The sequence below is a fragment of the Schistocerca americana genome, chromosome 3 (assembly GCF_021461395.2).
Source record: "Schistocerca americana isolate TAMUIC-IGC-003095 chromosome 3, iqSchAmer2.1, whole genome shotgun sequence".
In the NCBI taxonomy this organism is placed as follows: domain Eukaryota; kingdom Metazoa; phylum Arthropoda; class Insecta; order Orthoptera; family Acrididae; genus Schistocerca; species Schistocerca americana.
The window spans coordinates 549,214,507-549,239,412 of NC_060121.1; the positions used below are offsets into that span (position 1 = coordinate 549,214,507).

The following is a 24,906-nucleotide window of genomic DNA, read 5'->3' on the forward strand; positions in this document are numbered from 1 at the left end:
TTTTTTCGTCTGCATTGCCTCCAGTGGTGAAAGTTTAATTATAAACCTCCTGTACTACAACTCCTGAAGCACTCCGTAGGGATCGCCGCAACGGTTGAAGCCATTTACAGACTCGTTTAAACGATCGTTCTTTCCGCGATCCATACGTGAATGGAACGGGAAGCGATACTAACAAGTAGTGCAATAGTAAGAATCGTCTGCCATGCAGGTCACAGTGGTTTGCAGAGTACAGATGCAGCTCATTACGTAAGCTGTCGGTTTATCTTATGCCACTTCTCGTGCTCTTTGATCTCTCCTAGTTACTCATAAGAACATAACTCCTGCACTCTGTTTATATTGCGAGACGGACAGAAAATAATAGGTTTCACAACGTATAATAGAACAAAACAATTTACGGGCTCTGACACTACAATTATCTAATTAGTACTAGGCGAGACGAAATGGTGTTCCTTTACTTAAGTGTACAGTATCTCAAAGCTAACTGCTGGGACACAGGATTTGCAAAATGATAACAGGCAACAACTGATAGAATACTAACTCATAGTTTCTTCGGTTCCGCTATGTATGCAAGTAGGCATACCCCTTAATTAGGCATGCAGAAAAGATACATACATTTGCGCATATCTCTATTTGATAAGTACGTAAACAGTAGCTAATACGTTCTGCACAGATTGGGAACGGTTCACAAACCAGTTCATCACTCACAGCGGCCTGTGTGGGGGCACAATGTGGACCTTCTGCTCTTTCGCTTTTGTACTGGCCTTAGTCGCAAGTAAGTACACTTACTCGCATAGCACAATTTAAATTAATGTACTGGATGCATTTAAAAGTAGTTTATGTACTCAAACAAAAGCAAATGTAAGTATTCTCAGAAATTTTATTCGTACTAGAAGAAATATTTCTTCATGGCAATATCTTACTTATAGAATCACATTCGCCCAATTTTAACGTACAACGAGTGTATTGTAATAAATATGTTCCAGTTGCGGAGGCACAGTGGTGGTTACCGTCAGGGCTGTTTGGTAGATTATTTGAAAACTGTTTGAGTCCGCCCATGGAATGTCCCAACGAGAATATAAAATTTTTCTTGTACACGAGGTAACTCGCATTCCTTGTTGTACATCCACTGATCACATTAAACTTATCTAGAATTACCAATGAAATACCTTTCTTTTTCCAGAGAAACACAAGATTCGCCTCACTTACTTGATGTAAATGATCCATCCTCATTTAAGTCTGCTGGATTTGTGAAAGGAAAACCTCTTAAGATTCTCATACATGGATACACTGGTCATCGTGACTTTTCTCCAAATACAGAAATACGTCCGGGTAAGTACGTTAGTAACAGTCTCACTGTGGAAGCATCCAAGATATCGTTCGCATGTCACATTTCTACTGTCACTCGCATTATTTCCGAAAGTTTCTCATTCAGTATTTTAACACGGGGATTGCAGCATACCTGCAGAATGGGGAATACAACGTAATCTCAGTTGATTACGGCCCTCTCGCACAAGAGCCGTGCTACATACAAGCTGCTTACAATACGCCGTTGGTTGGGAAGTGTACAGCGCAGTTGCTTGATAAACTCATCGATGACGGTAAAGTACCACTGTCAGATGTACACGTCATTGGCTTCAGTTTAGGAGCACAAGTGGCCGGGCAAGTTGGACAATACTTGAAATCAGGAAAACTCCCTCGTCTTACAGGTAAATACCCTTCTACGGACATTCCAGTGAATCTTTTAAAGACTCTATTAATACGTAAATGCGTTACCATAACAGGTCTTGACCCAGCAATGCCATTATTTGCAACTCCTTGGAAATCCAATAAGCTGGATTCCACAGACGCTGTCTTTGTTGACGTTATACACACGAATGCAGGCTCTAAAGGAAAGATTGATGCAAGTGGCGATGTGGACTTTTATACGAACGGTGGATTCCAGCAACCAGGATGTGACGCACCAGGAATTCCTAGTAAGTACTCCAGCTTTTTCAATATGTAAAGCTGGGCATTTTATACTGTGTTCACACGAAATTTGCTCTTCTAAATCGCAAGTGAAATATTCTGACAGTGCATCTCACCAAAGATACAGGAAAAGCTGCTTATCGTTGTAGTAGCATATGCGAGTTTTTTCTCTGAAGTTACGAGAAGCTATGAACTTCAGGTAGTAGTAGTAGTAGTAGTAGTAGTAGTAGCACGGTTCTAAGGGACTCGAAGCTCCCGTGCGTATCACACATGATTCCTCCAGATGCTCCTGTCTTCTGTAGCCTCTTGGCAGTTATTTATTCCCAATCTTTCGGATATGCAATCAGTTTCACTTTGCCAAGTACTCCTGGGTCTCCCCCTTGATCTTTTGTCAGGTGGCTTCTTCCTGAATATTCTTAACACAATTTGGTCTTCTTTCATTTTCATCAGATGCATTTATTATGTTTACTATCGTTGGTTGTTGTGATAGCTCGTGTATTTCTACGTTGTCTTCTCTTCTAGCATTGTGATTCATTGTCATAATATGGACCAAAGATTTTTCTATGAACTTTATTCTCAAACACTTGTAAATGGTTGTGTTCTGTTTTCAATAGGCTTCATGTTTCTGTCCATAGATTAGAACTGGTATGATGAATGTATTATGTAACTTTATTTTAGTTTTCCTAGTCAGCAGTTTGGACCCTAAGAGATTTTGTATTGCATAATAGGCTCAGTTAGCATTTTGCAGTCTCGCTTTTATTTCTACCTGTCTCTGACTTTGTTCATCTATCATTGATACCAGAAATTTGAACTGTTCAACACGCTCGAATTTGTGTTCAGCCAATATTAGATGTGATTGGTTATCCCACTGATCTCTACATCTTTGAACTATCGTGTATTTCGTTTTTTCGTCATTTACTTTCAGGCCATGTCTTGATGCTTCTGTTGCTCCACAAAGAATTGTCTAATCTCTATTTCGCTGTTTCCAATGAGCGCTACGTCATCTGCGTATGCTTGGATGGAGAGGATTGTGACGAATGTAAGAGGACACGACAGCTGCAAATCACTGCAGAACTGAATGTCGCACTCGCGAGCCCTGTCAGCGCCAAAACAATACGAAGGTAGCTGCATGAGCAGGGAAATGCAGAGTGAGCTGGAATCGTAAAATCACTCGTCACTGGTGCAAATGCTCGTAACAGGAAAACGTTGTGCCGAAGCCATAGAACCTGGACTATGGTACAGTGAAAAAAATTCATTTGGTCGGGTGAGCCTTGTTTCACCTTCCGGTCAAGTTTACGTCGCAGGGGTGAAACACGAGGATGATTTAAGTAGTCATATCATGGTATTCCAAGTGCCCAATGGTTACTCTGGAAGGTCACTTTACCGTTTAGGGCTATATGGCCATTTTGGCTGATGGTACAACGTTTATTCCCCAATGGTGACGCTCTATTCCAAGATGGCAGGGTCCCTGTTCACAGAGTTCGCATCGCTAGGACTGGTTTTGTGTACGCGAGGATGAACTGTCGCTTCTACCCTGCCACCGCAGTCACCAAACCTCAATATATTAGGCCTATGTAATATATTGAGCCTATGTAGTCTATTTTGCAGTGAAGGATAGTGATCGCTATCCATCCCCATCATCGTTACCTGAGCTTTCCACCGTTTTGCAGGAAGAACAGCATAAGATTCCTCTGAAAACCGTACGGGACCTATATTCGCCAGTTTTGAGACGATTGACGGCTGTTCTGATTGTCAACAGGTTTCCTACGCTGTATTAGGAATTTAAAAGTGTGATTTTGGTGTTTCAATATTTTTCTCCGTAGGACCCCTAACTGTTGTTGTGTAGTAAGGAACAGGTCTGCAAATGGAAAACTTACATTCAGGCAGCTCCATACGTTTATAAACGCCATCTCAACTGGAGGTGAGAGTGCAATCTGCCGTATTTTCTCAGATACGATATGATATGTTGGCTTTTTAGTTATTTAGCTACATGTTTCACTGATCGCCTTGCGTGACACATCGTAATAACGTGGAAGGAGTCAGTTTACTGAGTATTTGAATATGGCTGTGTCATGGTCTTCTACAGATGATATCACGTAACAGGAACGATATTTATTTTTGTAGCACAAGTACATATGTAACATTTTCCCCGAAATAAGCTACACGTTTATAAATGAAAATCCTACCGTGGAAATAGCTTTGCCGTCTCTCAGGCATTTAATCCCTACTCTTGGGTATGTTATCAAAAAATTTTGGTAGTAGCTTTACTCATCGCTTTCCGAAATAAAGTCAGTTTCATTGGAGAGTAGTTAAAGCCATTTTTCCTTCTAGTATTATAATGAACCTTTTAACCCCTGACTTTTTTCCCACAAAAGTTTAGTAACTTGCGTTATTCATTAGAAAACATTTATTTACACTATAAGGTTCAAAAATGTATTGCTTTACTCACAATATGCAAATCATAGGATGTACTACAAGTAGTACATAAGGTTTCAAGTGGAGTAAATTTTTACATACAAGCACTTATTCTTTTGTTGTCTCGTTTTCCTTTGTACACTGTTTCACACAAGAAAGTCATTGTTCAAATAATGTCTTTATCACTAATCATGGCAAAATATGGAAATTATTTATGTTGTCACTAATTTCTTTCATTGTTCAGGTACTGTTTCTAGTGATTACAGAAGGACTTGAAGCACTTGTTCAATAAACATAAAAGATATCACACTTTTCACACTTGAGTTTTACCTTCAGGCTACACATTTCTTTCTCCCACTTCCTTGATTGTTCACTGCTTTTGGCCAGTGTCCCATATTGTCAGATCAGATACCATCTGTACCCCCCGCACAGTAATAATACACAACTGTGGTGTCTCCAGTTACAGCAAAAGCTCCAGTCAGTTCAGATTTGAGAGATGCAGCTTTTCTTGGCAGACAATGAAATCATAAATCAGTCCACTCTCGCCACACAGAATGTAACATTCCACCCCCTCCCCGCCAAGAACGTGTCTTACCATTTACATAATTCTCCACGTTCAAAGATCCTCTGAAAGGAGTAATTTGCTCATCAATACACACATTCTTTTCAAGATGGAAATCATGGCATCTTGACTTTAAGCAATCAATGATAGGTCTAACATTCCGTAGTCTATCGTTATTGTTTCCTGGTTTGTCGGGTGCTAAATACAGGCTTTCCAATCAGTTAGCTGGCATCTGGTCAGTAACCGATGGAGCGTGTGACAATGAATTTCTAAATCATCTTTTAAAATGCTATTGCCCATGTTTCTAACATAGTAGTTGTTTGTACGAAAAGCATTAGTTTTGTAGAGATCCTCTGGATTATATCTTCTAAAATATTCATACGGTATGTAAACATCCTTCTCGTTGTCTCGCTATGGTGTTCTAAGGGCAAACATTGTTACGTCAGTTCTCGATGTCTTTTACTTCCGATTTCTCATGCACAGGTACGTGCTTCACATGATTACTCTATTGTGACGTTTTGTCGTCAATACTGACACCCCTAGCAATTTCTTCTGTCTCAGGGAAGCTGCAGTAGGTGTAATATCATCAGCTCCCACAATTGGAAAACAGTAGACCTTCAGGAGGGGATCCAGGTGTTTTCTTTTTCCTTTTTTGTATTTGGGGAGAGGGTGGAGAATTTGATGAAATCGTAAAACGTAATAATCAGAACTAAAGTAATATATTCACAAGCATTATAACGACTTTAACACAGAAACAATGACAAAATGGCTCTTATAGAAGAAGGTGAAGAGGCTTCTTAGACATTTCACACAGCACTTCATCAGTTATTATTTCTATATTTTTGTGAATATATATCAAGACCAGTCCATTTAATCTGTCTACCCCTTTCTGCTCCTTAAGTAAGTCTTGAAATACCACGATGTTGAGAACAAATGTCCTGATGTTGCTGTAGTTACCAGCACTGTGCAGAAAAGTTCTAGCTTCTTATGAGTGCAGGAAAAAATAATTTCATTACATATATTTAAAGATATAATAGAAGGTCAGTAAGCGAATATCTTTCTGATTAAGGGAATTTCGTCTCCCACCTTCGGTTCTTCGAAGAAAGTCTCTGGTGATGCATCAACATCATTAGGCCACTAATTTACTACGGCATCAAAAATCATCACAGCCATTCTCAACACTGTGAATAATGACCTATTACTGTCAGTTGTTAAAGTACGAGATGAACCAATTGTGAGCTACTTCCCATATTCCATAATGGTCTAACTTCTGGAGCAATGTTTTGTGATCAACACAATCAAACGCCTTAGTTAAATCAAAAAAATATTCCTAGTGTCCGAAATCTTTTGTTCAACACATCCAGTACTTCACAGAGAAAAGAGAATAAAGCATTTTCAGTTGTTAAACGACTTCTAAACCCGAACTGTACATTTCATAGCAAATTGTATGGCATAAAAAGATCAACTATTCTTACATACACAACCTTTTCAATAACTTTAGCAAACACTGAAGGTATAGAAATAGGTCTAAAATTAACCACATTATTGTTGAATTGTGTGTTAGGAAATGTAAAAACTGAGTCTTACTGTGATTTAGCGTTAGTTTACTTTCTACAAGCCATGAACTTACGTCATGAACTGCCTTTTTATAAAGAGCGCTTTGCTACTGAGTACTTCAATCGTTAAGGAAACTGACCATTCCTAAACGAAAAATTATAAATATGGTTAAATACAGGGTTAACACGAGCAGTACTTTAGTATTTAGTTAAATACTGTACATATATCTGATTTATCAGTAACAGAAATATTTTTAGTACGAACTTACTTTATATCTTCCATCTTGTGCTGCTGACCAGACACTTCCTTCACAATTGACCATATGGTTTCAATTTTGTCCTGTGAATTAGCTATTCTATTTGCATACCACGTACTCTTTGCCTTCCTAATCATATTTTAAGCACCTTACAATACTATTTGTAATGGGCCACTGTAGCTTGATTGTGAATACCTCTAACATTTTGATATAATTCCCGCTTTGTTCTACTTGATATCCTTATCCCAACTGCCAGCCACCCGGTCTTCCTATTACTGCTAGTACCCCATTTAGTACGTTCTAATGGAAAGCAAATCTCAAAGATCATGAGAAATGTGTTAAGGAAAGCAATATATTTATCATCTGTGTTATCAGCACTATAAACATCTTGACACTCTTGTTCCTTGACGAGGTTTAAAAAATTCTCTATTGCTGTTGGATTAACTTCCCTACCTAGTTTGTAATTGTATGTGACATTTGTTTGAGTAAAAATCCTTTTAGTGTTAAAATTTGTGCATCATGGTGTGAAAGGCTATTCACCCCTTTACTAACGGAGTGCCGATCTAGTAATGAAGAATGAATAAAAAAATTGTCTGTGGCTGTGCTACTGTTGCCCTGCACCCTAATTGGAAGAAACACAGTCTGCATCAGATCATATGAATTTAGGAGATATACCAACATCCTTTTTTTTGCACTATCATGCACAAAATTTCTATTGAAGTCACCACATATAACTAATTTCTGGTACTTCCTACAATGTTAATCAAGAACCCTCTCTAGCTTGAGCAGAAATGCTCTGAAGTCAGAGTTAGGGGACCTATAAACAACAACAATCAGAAGTCTGGCTCCACTAAATTCAACTGCCCGTGGATAACATTCAAATAATTGTTCACTGCAGTGCCGTGATACGTCTATGGACTCAAATGGAATACTGTTTTTTACGCACATGCCCGCTCCCCCACCCAGCAAGAAACTCCTTGAAAAATAGCCAGCTAATCTGTATCCTGGTAAAGGAAGCCTCTGAATTGTCAAATTATTTGAGTGGTATTCCAACATACCAGTAATTTCAGAGTCAACATCTATAAGCAGTTCACTAACTTTATCTCTAATACCTCTTATATTCTGATGAAATATGTTAATTCCTTCTCTATTTGGAAACATGACGTCCTCTGAAGGTGAGCCCTTAGTTAGAGGGTCTTCCTTTAAGCAGGTACACCTATCAGCTGACTTAAATCTAAAAAAGGTGCTGCTCTAACACCAACTACTACAGGAATTTTTCCATGAGTGATCCCACCACCACCCACTACTCTGTCACCTATAAGCTTCCCATACCCATTGAGGTGCAGGCCATGCCTAGTGAAACACGATCTACCGATAGACCCAACTGGCACCACTGAAATATGACCCATGCCCTCTATCATCAGCGCCATCCCCAGCCCAATTTTAACGCGTCTAACAGCCGCATTAAGATGAGGCCGACCATGACGCTGGAACAGTTGCACGAAATGCACATCAATGCCACCAGTTTGAGTAGCTATCTTTGCCAGGTCACCACCTACATCATATTCCCCGTTCCTATCAAGACTGTTCCCTGCTCCACCCACTATCACTGTCTGATCCTCCTTCGTAAAATTCCTACATAGCTCCCCTATGGTATATATCACCTCAGCCAACCCTACAATAGGCTTCACAATGCTGGTGACCTGGTACTCACTCCCCAACACTTCCTGCAACTGCTGGCCCACACCTCTACTGTATGAACTACCTAGCAACAGAATCTTCACCTTTCTGTTTAACTTTGCAACTAACCTAGGCCTCCTAATTGCTGAGGAGTGCTGCATGTTCCCTACATCTACAGCTACGACAGGCTCCTCTCCACTCTGACAGTTGGTCAAATCTATTGCATAAACGCAAAGTATAACTGAATACCTCCTCCTTCTAGCTGCCGTCTTGCCAACTGCCGGTTCCCATCCCCCACCACCCTTCACCCTCCTCAACCTATCTAGTTTCTCCTTTGCTCTTTGTAACTGCACCTGAAGGGTACAGATCTTACGCTCCTGCTCCTCTATCAACTTATTTCTACAACAGATTCAGCATTCCCAGGAGAGGATCTCGCTAGAATGCCCATTGGCTTCCCCACTGCATCCCTCCCCTTTCACTCCAATGAAAATACTTTGAACAAATCCTACATCGTAACCCACTACTCACAAACCTACGACAGAGCCCGCACTTCTCACTCACGGTAAAATTTCACAGTTACTGAAAAAACTATACGTCTACGTTACCTAAGTTCGATTACACCAGTAGAACTATTTAAAGAACTAACAATAGTGGTCTCGAAATTCTCTGTCTACTAAGAAAGCAGCTACTTGTATTAATACTACTACGCCACAGCTAATACCAATACCAACAAAAATTCACAAAATTATTAGCTAAAACCAAAATTTCAAGCTGCCACTGGAACACTCAATGAAGTTAAAACATTGAATGAAAATTTTACTGAACTATTTGACTAGAAACTGAAAACTAAAGCACGAAATTTACTAAACGACTTCAACGCACATAAAACTCTAAAAAACACAGCGCGCGAACGTTTCCAAAAGTTTATTATATCGTTATTTCGCCACAAACAGCACGAAACACCGCTGAAAACAACTATGCCCCTTACTCCCTCCTCCCCCCCCCCCCCCCAATCCATGCGACCGCCACTACAGACCTTATTGTTTCAAATTGGTTTTCCTCATTCTTCTCCATCGGAGACACAGTCCAGATCAAATATCAGTATTTTGCAATTGCTGTAGCGAACTTCTAGTTCAGCACCGGATAATGGTGTGTACTTGTCAATGTGTTTTATTCGACTTGGATCCACTGGACAGCCTACACACCAAATAAAGGGTAGAATTGGAAATATGAAACAGTAGTCACTAGTTTCCACACTTGAAAATGATAATGGAATCAACTGTTATTTCTTTGATGGTATCCACTCAGAAACTTGACACGCTCTTGGTTTTCACTCAGTATTTCCAGAAAAATTGCTCCATAAACGCCAGATATTACGAAAACAGAGCAAACACTCAGCTGTTAATCACAAATAATGTTTTATATAAAGTAGATTCGTTAAGTACTGTGGACAATATATATCCACAAATTTTAACTCCTGAGACCTGTTATACTACATTAAATACATCCTGTTTGATATGAACGTAAATAGGCGCTACTCTTACAGGGCTTTTCTGACATAACTGTGCTAAGACTTAATTAACGCTATTTAACTCCTATTTTTGAATAAAAATATTGCCGATAAACGCTACATGTACTGCAATATGCAATAAAAACTATAAGCTTACAGGGAGGAGCTACGATTCTGTACACCATATTGATTTCTGTTGGTGTGTTCAAGACAGGCAGCTGTTGTTACACTCACTGCCAGTTTGTCAAGTGGAAATGTTACTATATTCAGAACACCCCAGTGCTCAAGTCTCCCAGAGTACTGAACAAAGAAATAATTATTTGTTAAGTGACCCACTTTATTTAGTACGTCAGAGCTGAAAGTGTTAAGGGTATCATTATTCTTTATGAAGTATAATAAATTATTTACAACAAATTTCACAAGAGATCATATGTAGTGTTACTTTGATGCTCTAATTGAAGCATCTAAGTTCTAAATAGTTGTTTACACGACGATCAAAGGTGAGAGCTACAATTCTGGCGATTAAAATTGCAGCACCACGAAGGCAGCCTGCAACATACGTCAAATTCGCATGAAGTGTTCGGATATGCAAATGATTAATGTTTCAGTGCAACCACAGAAAGTGATAGGAGTAACGTCATTTACAATCTGTACATAAGGAAACATTAACCAACAGCTTCATTCCAAATATGTTTTTTGTGAGATAATCTGTTATACATCACGTAATAAGGACAAATGTCTATTTCCACACGTCTGAATTCGACAGCGGCAGTGACGTAGTCTACGGAAACTGCAGTTCATCGCTCCACAATATGGCTGCTCTTATTGGTAGGGATCAGACAACTGTCAAATAAATACGCTGTGGAATCAGAATGGCCCCAGACAACCAGTCTCAGAGAGGACAGACATGTTGTTCAGTCGGTCATGTGGAATCATACAACCTCGTCATGTATTTCGTTTGCAACAACACAAGTCCCCACACAGTCAACACAGTCAATGCGACGACGTCTGGAGCCCTATGAACTATAAACACGACAGTCATCGATGGGGCTTCCCTTGACACGCCAGCAGAGAGAGGCATTGCAACAGCGGTGGACCATACAAGGGCAACATTGGACCCAGGAGCAACCCATGTCATCATTTTGGACGTGTCTGCCTTCTTCGTACCGCATCATGATAGACTTACCCGTGTTTCAAGGTTCTGAGGACAACGATCGTTGCTAAATAGTATTTATCTTTATCATAAGGTGCTGGGACCTGACATGATGGTATACACGAATCAGAATATGTTTGAACCTACTTTTTTTGAAAGTGTACATACGAAGTCAACAATCCACTATCAGCGGTGGACCTTTCTTGGACTGGCTCGACATTATCTGCAGGTAACTCCATGGCTGGTGCTGCTGTCAGTTTTTGAGCAAGGCAGTTGCCCTTCACACGTCCACGTCGTACGAGCAACGAAGCGTGATTCATTTTCTATGGAGCAAGGGACGAACGCCCATCGAAACAGACACACAGCCCACTTTTTGGAAAAAGTGTCTCGCTTTGAGAAGTGTGAAGCAGCGGTGGTGGTGGTGTGAGTTCGTATAAGGCCGTGAAGACTTGAATGACAATTAGCGTTCGGGTTGGCCATGTTCGTCGCTGACTGACAACATTTCCCACGTGGATGCAATGCTGAAATCAGATCGGCTTGTGCAGCTCAAGGACACTTCCCAGGGGATTGGCATTTTGTATGGGAGCGTTTATCACATCGTTCATGAGTCATTAGAGTATCGGAAGGTTTCATGTCAGTGGGTGGCTAAACAGCTGGATGACACGATGAAAGGCAAGCGAATGATTGCTTCACTCAATTACCTGCGACAGTATCTCAGGAGGTTACAGTTTCCAGGACCGCATTGCTACTGGCGATGAAACGTTGATATCGCATTTCATGCCAGAATCGACGCACCAGAGCATTGAGTGGAAAACATCCAGGCTCACCTGTGACAAAAAATTGCGTTCAGTACCATCTGATGGGAAAGTGGTGTTAAACGGTCTTCTCGAATCGCCGCTAGGTGCACCCATCAATGCCAGTCGTTAATGTTCGACACTTTCATGGCTCAAATGGCTCTGAGCACTATGGGACTTAACATCAAAGGTCATCAGTCCCCTAGAACTTAAAACTACTTAAACCTAACTAACCTATGGACATCACACACATCCATGCCCGAGGCAGGATTCGAACCTGCGTCCGTAGCAGTCCCACGGTTCCGGACTGCAGCGCCTAGAACCGCACGATCACTGCGGCCGGCTCACACTTTCATGCCTGCACGCCTCCATCAGGAATATGCCTCTAGGTTTTCCCCGTGTGGACAATGTGGTTATCCTACACGACAATGCGAAGTCACATGTTGCAATCAGAACCGCCAAGCTCTGGTAATTTCAGTGGAACAGTGTAAACCACCGACCATCCAGTCCGGACCTCGCCTCTTCTTATTGCCAAGTTTTCGGTCCGCTAAAGAAGTTCCATGCAGCAGAGCTGTTCACTTGCAACGACAAGCCAAGACAGCAGTCCAACAGTGGTTCCACAGTCGTCCGGACGAATTATACCACAGGCATATCTTAAATTTAGTCCTGCGATGGGGCACATGTCCGAAATCGTGCGGGTTCTATGTGGGTAGCTTGGCTGCAAAAACGGCTAACTGCATGATAAGCGAAACTGAGAGAATCGCGAAAAACTCGTCCCATCCAAAATATTAAAAACTCATTTCTTTTTTAAAAATAAGTAAAAAACAATTAATTACTCTGTATTAATGGATGAAAGTTGTCGTTTTGTTTTATACATTAAAACCTTAAGTGTAATATTGACTTGGTGGATTTCGCACCCGATTTATACAGAAAGGGCGGCCGGAGTGGCCGAGTGGTTCTAGGTGCTACAGTCTGGAACCGCGCGACCGCTACGTCGCAGGTTCGAATCCTACCTCGGTCACTGGTGTTTGTGATGTCCTTAGGTTAGTTAGGTTTAAGTGGTTCTAAGTTCTAGGGGACTGATGACCTCAGAAGTTAAGTCCCATAGTGCTCAGAGCCATTTTAACCATTTTTGAACACATCCATGACCTTAGAAGTTAAGTCCCATAGTGCTCAGAGCCATTTGAACAAATTTTATACAGAAAGCAGGTTTTGCAAACGTATCTACACAACTGCAAAACAAACATTCGGTTGCAAAACCCGCTATTCGGTGATATGTTAGGAATGACAAAGGGATGGAATTTAATTATTGCGAATATGAACAGAATACATTCTATTTTGAAGGGAAGTCTGAAAAATCTACAAAACTACTAAACAAACACATGAAAGTGACATTATTTTACCTGAAAAAACTGACTTACTTAACGTCAAAAAGAGGAAAAAAATGAATGTTCAACATTAGGTTTAAAAAAATACACAATCGTGCTTTCGACATCACAAATAGTGTTGAAAATAAAATAAACTCCAAATTGTATCTTAGTAAAACATTGACAAAATATTACAAAATGAAGAATCTGGTGGAAAGTTGCATCTTTGTTTTAAATAGCGACAAAAAATTCTTCCTTTTAAGCGACCTCAACCTCAGCTCTGTCCACCAACTAAAAATCGCCTGCGGATTCTTTCTCGTTCTGAGGCTTGACGGCAGCAGGAGCAACTCTAGGGGTGCCTTCCTACTCGTCGAACACCTCGGTAGAATTTGATGTTGTCGCTGGTCGCCCAGTCTTCACCAAAGTGGAGCTCCAAAAGCTTTTTAACGTCTCTGAGTTTGGCTTCTGAATGTTGTACACCTGCTGTGACTGGTGATGGACCGTTTCCTTTTTTTCCCCTCTTCAGGATGCTCTTCCCCTCTCCAGCTTTAAAATTGTGGAAGAACTCCCCACGAACTAGGAAAATTTTCTTGCTTTTGCTTTCCATGAACGCGGTTTTTTTTGTCTTTTTGAGTCTTCTGCGTACTCTTTTCAGTTTTGAACAGGGTATTCTTTTTTGTCCTAGACGCACTACCATCGCAAATTCTCCAGTGCACTGAACGTATAAAGATTGGTTTTCAATGACGCTCAACTTGCGAAGTCGTCTTTTGATGTTACCAGAAATCCTGTCAGGAGGGATGAACGAGTGGCTCACTATTGGGAATCGCAGTTCTATTAGTTCCAGCTTGTTAGGAGCTTCGAGAAGAAACCAGTGACATAACATGTTAATCATCGCCCTGTTTTCATTCTGACCCCCACATCCATCGGAAAACAACAGAAGTTTTTTCGCTCCTTCGAAGTGAGTTAATCTGTGGTGAACCATTGACGCAATTTGGTTTTATTCTTTGCTATATTCATGCTCCAATCAAATGTACGAAAACATAGTGACGGTGTTCTGGGGGGAATCTGAGCATCCCTCAAACAGTAAAATTTTAAAGGTACATTTGATGGGAATAATAGGCTGCTTGGTCTGGCACCTTTCATAGTACTCAATTCTTTTGACAATCGTAGCCGAGAGTTATTTCACCCTCGTTATTCTCTCTCGGCTTTGTGTAGGTCATATCAGCTCTCGTTTTGAGGATTTTGAGCTGTGTTTGCAGATATCGAGCAGGTATCAACATATAATGCACCGCAGCCAGTAATAAAATCTTGGCGGAAAATGATTATGTAGTAATTGCATTTGACATTTCCAGGGTCTCTTCACACAACATGGTCCACATCTTCGTTATGCTCAGTTCGCTATTTACGAGGGGCGTTTGAAAAGTCCGTGCAAAAATAAAAACTACTTACGTGTTTATTTTTCGACATAGTCTCCTTTTAGACTTATGCACTTTGTCCAACGCTACTCCAATTTGTTGATCCCTTACGAATAATAGGAATTGTCAAAGTCTGCAAAATAGCTATTAGTTGCTGCAATCACATCCTCGTTTGAATAAAATCTTTGTTCCGCCAGCCATTTCTTCAAATTGGAGAACAAATAGTAGTCCGATGGAGCCAAGTCTGGAGAATAGGGGGGATGTGGAACGAGTTGGAATCCTATTTCCATTAATTTTGCGACCACAACTGCTGAGGTGTGTTCTGGTGCATTGTCGTGATGGAAAATGACTTTTTTGCGGTCCAATCGCCGGCGTTTTTTCTTGTAGCTCGGTTTTCAAACGGTCCAATAACGATGAATATTATGCCCCTGTAATAGTTATACCATTTTTCAGATAGCCGATGAGGATTATCCCTTATGAATCCCAAAAGACATTCGCCATAACCTTTCCGGCCGAAGAACTGGTCTTCGCCTTTTTTGGTGCAGATTCTCCCTTGGCAACCCATTGTTTACATTGTTGTCTGGTCTCAGGAGTATAGTAATGTATCCATATTTCATCCACAGTGACGAAATGACGCTTAAATTCCTGCGGATTCTTCCTGAACAGCAGCAAACCATCCTTGCAGCACTTCACACGATTCCGTTTTTGGTCAAGCGTGAGCAATCGCGGAACCCATCTTGCGGATAGCTTTCTCATGTCCAAATGTTAATGCAAAATATTATGTACCCGTTCATTAGAAATGCCCATAGCACTAGCAATCTCACGCACCTTAACTCTTCTGTCATCCGTCACCATATCATGGATTTTATCAATGAATTCTCGAATCGTAACCTCCACAGGGCGTCCAGAACGTTCAGCATCACTTGTGCCCATATGGCCAGTCCGAAAATTTTGAAACCACTTATAAACTGTTCTAATCGAACGTCCAGGGTCACCATAATGTTTATCAAGCTTCTCTTTGGTCTCCTGAGGCGTTTTGCCTTTCATAAAGCAATGTTTAATCACCACACTAAATTATTCTTCGTCCATTTTTTGACGATCACTCGACTTCCTCGATTCACACGAATGCCAAACACAAAGAAATAGACCGATATGGCTGAAACTTGGTGTGCGTTCTTTTCAAAGATGTTACTAACTAAACATGACCTCAATATGCGCCGGTGGTACCATCTCTCGGACTTTGCACGGATTTTTCAAACGCCCCTCGTAAATAGTCTGTTTGGGTGTTGGTTCCTCGCGTGTAGTAATGTTCTACGGTGATGAACTTATTAATGTGATTTTTCACACACTGTTTTCTCGTTGCATACAGCTTGTTTCTTCTGTCACCTCCCCTTGTCTAAGTGGGAATTGCATCTTCGTCTAAAATTTTGTGGCACAACCAGGTAACCATATCTTTCTTGATTTGTAAAACTGACAAAATGCCGGTTTGCAAACAGCAATATTTTCGATCTCTTCGTCCCTCTTTATAGGTAAAGAAAAGTGTACAGTGATGGTTCGTTTCCTTTTTCCACACTTGCAAGATCTTCTTTCAATGGATATGATACAGACATATTGACCTTGTAGTTGTTCTGTCATTTTCGGGTTCTTTTCTGGTAAAACGTTAGGTGAATTTCTCGTGCATCTTGCATGGAAAATTCGTTACATCTTAGTATTCCACAGGGATGTTTACAAGCAGGCACTGGCTTAGTATCTGAAACAAAGTCCCATGTTTAAGTACGTAGGAGCACTAAACAGTGACGAGTGGATGGGAGGGGGTGGGGGGGGGGGGGGTGGGGGGGAGCGGACCCAAATCACGGGTCTTCAAAAGTAGGCAGAAGTCTGTACACGCAGATAAAATAAAAGGGATAGTAAGCAGGATGAGTTAAGAAAACAAGTAGTGTAATATAAAGAGGCATGATAAAAACTACGTGATTGGTGGAAAATTTAATTTTTTACTGCAAACACCCTCTCCCTCAGTGGTTGCTTTGCGTAAAACCCTCCTCAATGGATAATTCCTGCGAAACTGAAACTGGAAGCAATCTGGCAACAGTGTAATCGTACTGCATAGCACAACTACACGCGATCGCTCGCACTATTTACTGCTCCCTGCGAGATCCACTGCATTTAACACAAATTTCTTTAGTTTGTCTATGCACTAGACTCTTACTTTGTTGTCAGACACTACCAGTTTCAGTTTGTCGGAATTATCCATTAAACTGATCTAACTATGCCACTGTGTAGAGAACAGCACAAATTGTGCCACGAATTTGTTAAGGTTATGTCATAACAGTTAGTGTCAACACAGTTTTCATTGCATAACATGGCTTTAATAATACTTTTCATATTCTTACCTTTCTGTTTTGGAAACGTTTCTCTCCCGCTGATCAGGACACTTCTGTTTCTGGGAGGGACTGTCGTTCTGGTCTTTTGCAACCACTACCATGGGTTCGACTTCTTGCAGAATTCCTGCTATTTCAATTAATTCCACTTCATTTGTATCATCTCCTGAATTTACACCGTCCACAAAATCACTCATTTTCTTCAAAACGCACAAATACGCTAACAAACACCCTGATGAACTGTGCTTACCAGCGTATATTTCGGCAATGCATCGGCAGCGGTAGCTTCGTTGCTGCGTACAGCACACTCAACCTAACTCTGAATAAGAAAAATATACATTCTAATCGTAACAAATTGAAAGGTAGCTTTGTGTGTCTACATTGGTAAGCCTGATGTCATTTGGCGTGTTTTGCATCCGGACATGGCACACTAACCGTCATGCCAATTGAAGTTGCCTTTTTTTTCATTTTTTTTTTTCAAACGTTGGGCATTTAGCGGGCTTGCATGCGCCCCACACAATTACAGAGCCTCCACCAGCTTGAACAGTCCCCTGTTGATATGTAGGGCCCATGGATTCATAATGTTGTCTCCATACCCGTACACGTCAATCCACTCGATGGAATTTTAATCGAGACTAGTCCGACGGGTTAACATGTTTCCAGTCATCAACAGTCCAATGTCGGTGTTGATGGGTCCAGGCGAGGCATAAAGCTTTGTGTCGTGCAGCCATCAAGGGTACACAAGTGGGCCTTCGGCTCCAAAATCCCATGTTTCGTTGAATGGTTCACACGCTGACACCGATTGATGGCCCCGCATTGAAATCTGCAGCAATTTGCGAAAGGGTTGTACTTCTGTCACAATGAATGATTCTCTTCCATCGTCGTTGGTCTCGTTCTTGCAGGATCTGCTTCCGGCTGCGGCGATGTCGGACATTTGATGTTTTATCGGATTGCTGATATTCATGATACACGCGTGAAATTGTCATACAGGAGAATCCCCACCTCATCACTACCTCGGAGATGCTGTGTCCCACCACTCGTGCACAGACTATAACACCATGTTCAGACTCACTTAAATCTTGATAACCTGCCATTGTAGCAGCAGTAACCGATCCAACAACTGCGGCAGACACTTATATAGGTGTTGCCGACCACAATGCCATATTCTGCCTGTTTACATATCTCTGTATTTGAATAAGCATGCCTATACCAGTTTCTTTGGAGCTTCAGTGTGTTTATCATGTGGTAAGGCTAGTGAGCGTGCCTATCTTCGAGATCTCCATGATATTATCTCTCAACAAGATAATGCATGTTGCTCGTGCTGTCCTGATTTCGTCGGTACAAAGGTTGCTCAGCTGCTCTGTCACCCACTGAAAACATGTCGGGCGGGGACTGCCGAGAAACTGGCACGCCAACGCTCGCCCGTTACTACAGTTAATGAATTCAAAACAGAGTTGAAGCAGCATGGACTGGCGTGCCCATATCTGTCATCTAAGCTTAGTTCAACTCGATACCTAGTTGGATTAGAGACATTTTTGCTGCAAGAATGGCTGCACTCTGCACTAAATTTCGTGTCCTTTGTACCAACAAATCATTCACACATTTAATATTACGTTTTTTTTTTTTTTTTTTTGCTGTTACAGTATATACTCACAACAAGTAAAATTTTGTTATTTGCAATCCTTCTGATGCTGCAATTTTAATGGCAATCGGTGTATTATTCTTGTGGCATGTTTTGTGCAAAGGAGGCTTTATTTATTTAAGAAGGTAAATTCAGGTACGTAACTAGGCTGGGCCGTTGCCCCAGGGCTACAGATAGTGATAAGGGGCCCCTAGCGCCCAAAAATGAAACGGAGGAAAGTAAGGAATAATTAAAATGGAAAAATTAGTAAAAATTTATCAGTCAAGTGAATTATGTTGCAAAGGTTGTTTCGAGAACACTGCAGACATTTCGCTGGGAATCCATTACACATCATCCTTACTGTCTCGATCTCCCCCCATGCAATTTCCAAATTTTTGGAGTCCTGAAGAAAGACATTCATGGCTGTTGATTTTCTTCAGACGAAGAGGTACATGCCTGTGTACAGTCATGGTTCTGAAGGAAACCACAAACATTTTTCCATGAAGTAAGTGTGATAAATGTATTAACGTTTATGGTGATTACTTTTGAAACAACAAACAGTTTACTTTCTTCCTCATGCGTCTCGTTTTCATCTGACTGCCCCTTATACTTGTTGTGTCGGTCAGGAGTTACACAACAATCATGTGCAAATGATACTCACTGCTGTAAATTATGTATCACCGAAATAAAACAAAGCATTAAGCAATGACGAACTAAGTTGAGAGGCCTATGGCGAGCAGTACGACTTGATAGCTAAAACTGGCAGCGAAAGGAATCAACATACTGTTCTCTGGCTACGGTTATTAATGCAATTAAGGTAACGTACGTCATCAATAACACACGTTTCGATGGAAATACATTTGTTAAACACTGAATAACTAGACGCAATACAGCAGAAAACATGAGCTCTACAGTACATGAGAAAGCCGGCATCGGACTGGTCCAAAGAAAGTCACGGATAAAACACAATTAGCACTTATTGATAGTCGCCACAGAGTCTCCCACATCCCCCCCCCCTCCCCTTCATGGAAGTGCGGAGCGCGGTAGAGAAGTTGTCCAGAGGCCCTGTGATGGTGCTCGACCAGTGCATTTAGTGAATCTTGAGTTGGAGGTGATACATTATCCACAAATTCGGTGGGCAGGATTAGTGGCTCGCCGTACAGGATTTCTGCGAGTGATGTGTCCAGGTCCTCCTTGTGCACTGCATGCATGCATAGAAGTAATCAGGGAAGTGTCTCGGACTAACCCCACCATTGCACATGAGTGCAGCCTTGAGTGTCCTGTGCCAGCGTTCCACCAGGCTGTTGTTCTGTGTGTGGTAGGTCGTGATGTGGAACTTCGACACACCACACAGAGCACACAGCTGGTTGAACGGGTTAGACTCGAACTGGTGGCCCTATTCCATCGTCAGTGACAAAGGGGAGCCAAATTGCGAGATCCATATGTTGATGAACGTGTGTCCAACAGTATCAGCCGTGATGTCCTCCAGAGGAACCACCTCAACCCAATGGGTGCCCCAGTCAACCGCAGATAGTACGTATTTGAAACCCTCAGACATAGGGAGTGGATCCACGAGATTGATGTGTATGTATTTCAGCCTGACAGAGGGTAGGTGAAGGTGCCGAGGAGGGCAAGGTGTGCTTACCAACCTTGATATGTCGGCACAGGTTGCACGCCCTTGTCCACATCCAGCAGTCATGCTTGACCCCCAGCCAGACGTAACATTCGGTTACCAGTGTGGTGGTTGTTCTTACACCCAGGTGGGCCAAGTTGTGTAAGGCATCAAAGATGTCACATCGCACTTCGGTTGGGACAACTGGTCACACCCTATCTGTTAATATGTTGCAGAACACCAGTGTCATTGCTTTAGGAAGGTGGTGTATTTCAACTCGATTGTTCGGTACATAGCTGTTGGACTGGTGTGTTGACAGCAAGTCGGTAAGTCACATCTTTGAAATTGAAAGGCGCAGCAATGATATTGATCTGTGAGAGATAGTCTGTGCTAAGTTCTCTGCCTCGCATATGTATCACGCGTCTGTGGAAGGCTGGCAGATGAGGTAAAGTTGGCAAAACCTGCGAGACCCTAAGACGGGTTGCAAATGGCGTCAGCAAGAGGTTTATGGTTCATGTAGTATATGGTGAAGTGATGCCATTTTGTATCGTTACAGAAGTATTTGATGGTCTCATAAACTGCTAAATGTTCTCGATCAAACACTACCCACTTACACTGAGAGCTTTTCACTTCTTTCAAGGCTAAGTGGAGTGGTTCCATAGTGTCACCTATGTGCTGTTGTAGCATGGTGCCAATGGCCATGTCGCTGGTGTGTGCCATGAGCGACGGGATGGGGTGGGAAAGAGTAACGACCTTCGAAAGCGCGGCCCTCAGATTGTTGAACATGTCAATAATGTCTTTTGCCCAAGGAAGACGCCATTTGCCTGACGTGTTCTTCCCGGCCAATGCATCAGTCAAAGGTATCCACACGGAAATTGCATTGGGGAGGTGTCAGTCGTAAAAACTAACCACGCCCAGAAAGCATCTTCGTTCAGCACAATCTTCAGGGAGAGGTAGGCTGAGAATGAGGTCGACCTGGTCCAAAGTGGGGCATATGCCATCAGATGAACCGGTATGACCCAGAAAAGTGTTGCTGGTGCTACTAAGCTACAACTTTTCGTGATTTATCTCGACGCCAGTAAATTCCAAGGCTGCACGAACTTGTTCAAGATGCTACTGATGCTCGCTGACAGATGATGAGAACATGAGAATATCGTTGAGGTATGCATAGGCAAAGGGAAAGTTAAACAACTCTGACTCGAGAAAACGTCGCCACGTTTGGATGTAGTTTTGATGGCCGAAAGGCATGAATTGGTACTCAAAGAGCGAAAATGCCAAATGATAGCAGTCAAAGAAATGTTGGGTGGGTGCATGGGAATTTGGTGATATGCCTTACAGCAGTTGAGAACTACACTCCCGGAAATGGAAAAAAGAACACATTGACACCGGTGTGTCAGACCCACCATACTTGCTCCGGACACTGCGAGAGGGCTGTACAAGCAATGATCACACGCACGGCACAGCGGACACACCAGGAACCGCGGTGTTGGCCGTCGAATGGCGCTAGCTGCGCAGCATTTGTGCACCGCCGCCGTCAGTGTCAGCCAGTTTGCCGTGGCATACGGAGCTCCATCGCAGTCTTTAACACTGGTAGCATGCCGCGACAGCGTGGACGTGAACCGTATGTGCAGTTGACGGACTTTGAGCGAGGGCGTATAGTGGGCATGCGGGAGGCCGGGTGGACGTACCGCCGAATTGCTCAACACGTGGGGCGTGAGGTCTCCACAGTACATCGATGTTGTCGCCAGTGGTCGGCGGAAGGTGCACGTGCCCGTCGACCTGGGACCGGACCGCATCGACGCACGGATGCACGCCAAGACCGTAGGATCCTACGCAGTGCCGTAGGGGACCGCACCGCCACTTCCCAGCAAATTAGGGACACTGTTGCTCCTGAGGTATCGGCGAGGACCATTCGCAACCGTCTCCATGAAGCTGGGCTACGGTCCTGCACACCGTTAGGCCGTCTTCCGCTCACGCCCCAACATCGTGCAGCCCGCCTCCAGTTGTGTCGCGACAGGCGTGAATGAAGGGACGAATGGAGACGTGTCGTCTTCAGCGATGAGAGTCGCTTCTGCCTTGGTGCCAATGATGGTCGTATGCGTGTTTGGCGCCGTGCAGGTGAGCGCCACAATCAGGACTGCATACGACCGAGACACACAGGGCCAACACCCGGCATCATGGTGTGGGGAGCGATCTCCTACACTGGCCGTACACCACTGGTGATCGTCGAGGGGACACTGAATAGTGCACGGTACATCCAAACCGTCATCGAACCCATTGTTCTACCATTCCTAGACCGGCAAGGGAACTTGCTGTTCCAACAGGACAATGCACGTCCGCATGTATCCCGTGCCACCCAACGTGCTCTAGAAGGTGTAAGTCAACTACCCTGGCCAGCAAGATCTCCGGATCTGTCCCCCATTGAGCGTGTTTGGGACTGGATGAAGCGTCGTCTCACGCGGTCTGCACGTCCAGCACGAACGCTGGTCCAACTGAGGCGCCAGGTGGAAATGGCATGGCAAGCCGTTCCACAGGACTACATCCAGCATCTCTACGATCGTCTCCATGGGAGAATAGCAGCCTGCATTGCTGCGAAAGGTGGATATACACTGTACTAGTGCCGACATTGCGCATGCTCTGTTGCCTGTGTCTATGTGCCTGTGGTTCTGTCAGTGTGATCATGTGATGTATCTAACCCCAAGAATGTGTCAATAAAGTTTCCCCTTCCTGGGACAATGAATTCACGGTGTTCTTATTTCAATTTCCAGGAGTGTATAAACACTTGGCACTATGTAGCAACTGTGTGAAGTCCTGGATGTGAGGAACAGGATAGTTATCGAGGATTGTAGAAAATTTAGTGTTCCGTAATCACCACACAGATAGAACATACAATCTTTCGTTAACATGAGGTGTATTGGCAAGAACCAGTTGCTTTCTGAGGGCCATAGGATACCTGTATCGAGTAAGTTTTTCACAGTGTCTTTAGTGCAGCATAGCTTGAATGTGTTAAGGAACTGAACCTTGTGTCAAACCAGAGTCCCCTCTGTGGTATTTACATTATGAAAGGTGCCACTGGTGATGGTGCCTAAGCAGCAGGTGAAGTGGGTGGAGGAGGGGTCAGAAGTCATGAGCTGTGGGTCACTGGTAGCTGATGAAACACACATTGATGGGAGACCAATTGTTGGTACACGGGAGGTGGGGGTGGGTCCACCAGCTGTGTGAGTGATGTGTCAGCTGATGTCAGGAGACCCTGGATGAGACGCACTGGGATGGCAGGTGGTGAGTGTGGGTGTGTCCTATCAGCAAGGATGATGGTGCTATCGCTATGCACATCACATGGAAGCGGATATGGTTGCTGGGACTCGTTTGTTGGTTTCTGTGGAGTTGCTGTGGACGCAGGGAGAGGTGTGTTGGCCCATGTCACAACTGTCGGGTCGAGATCACACTCAGAAGACCGGGTGTCAATAGATAGGCGACAAAAATCCGTCAGTACACATGACATTTCATGGTACATTGTGTGATGTGTGAGAGCAGCTCCATGTTTTGTGCATGGAGGGCTGCTGTGTGAGAGAGCTTGGAGAGCATGGTCGCAATCTGAGATGGCAGTGAAGTGCATTCTGTGAGGATTGCCAGCTGCAGGGCTGAAGGAACAGGCAGTGGGTGTTGCTCATGGCTGTCATCACAGGAAGAGTAGTGAAGTACAAGGGCTTGGAGATCAGGCAAGAGGTCATAGTGGTGGAGGAAATCTAACCCTATGATAGGTTCATGGAAAAAGCTTATCGGTGGAAAGATAAGAGTCATAACCTGACGGAACCGTGAATGGTGATATGTGAACTGTCTGGCATGTAAAAAGTCCATGGAAAAAGCTTATTGGGGGAAAGACAGAGTGATAACCTGACGGAACTGTGAATGGCGATATGTGAACTGTTTGCAGTGGTGAGAGGTATGGGGAGGATCAATAGGTATCACATTGGCAGGGATAAAGCTGACATTCACTCCAGTGTCCACGAGGAAGCGGAGGCTGCACGCGACGTCACACACATAGAGGGGGTGAGCATGTGCCTTAGGTGGATGCTGTGCGACCTGGGCTGGTAGGCGCCGTGTACCGTCGATGCATGATGTGGCACCTTAGGTGCTCATCGTTGGCTTTTGGATGACTGCACAGAGGCCTACAGTTGTGAGCAGCACAGCCAAACACTGCGTGAAACCAACAGTGTGGACAGGTAGGGAGGGGAGGCGGTGTCAGCAGATGGGCAGCTTTGGCTGAAGTCAGTGTGCATCAGCTTGTTGACACTGGCAGTGCAGGCTGGAGGCCAGCAGGGGGCAGTGGCATAGCAGTGGTGAGTGGGTAGATGAGGCTGCAGCCATGTGTGTGAGGGGTTAGCAGGGAGGATGCTGCCCCCATCACTGTAGTCAGTGGTCACACTCAAGGCATGTGCTGGCAATGGTGAATAATAGGAATGCTTGGTCAGCGAAACTGAGTTGTGACTCCAGAGGGGCCCTGACATGCAAAAGCAATTGCAAGTGTAGCTTGCGAGCAAGTCTGATAAGCCAAAGGGTCCAGAGAGTGACATCGGGTATAACTTCACTGTTGACTTGGGAGCGAAGGTGCCACAAGAGG

General features: G+C 43.2%; 1 protein-coding gene across 1 annotated transcript in view; it reads left to right on the forward strand.

The window, feature by feature from the left end:
• The first annotated feature begins 1,054 nt into the window (after nt 1-1,054).
• The window catches only part of LOC124606217 (inactive pancreatic lipase-related protein 1-like), a 69,872-nt gene continuing 46,020 nt past the window's right edge, over nt 1,055-24,906 (forward strand). Inside the window, exons 1-4 of the mRNA XM_047138191.1 lie at nt 1,055-1,098; nt 1,181-1,329; nt 1,455-1,706; nt 1,782-1,973. Of these exons, the coding sequence (XP_046994147.1) occupies nt 1,055-1,098; nt 1,181-1,329; nt 1,455-1,706; nt 1,782-1,973 (637 nt within the window). The remainder of the gene's footprint in view (nt 1,099-1,180; nt 1,330-1,454; nt 1,707-1,781; nt 1,974-24,906) is intronic.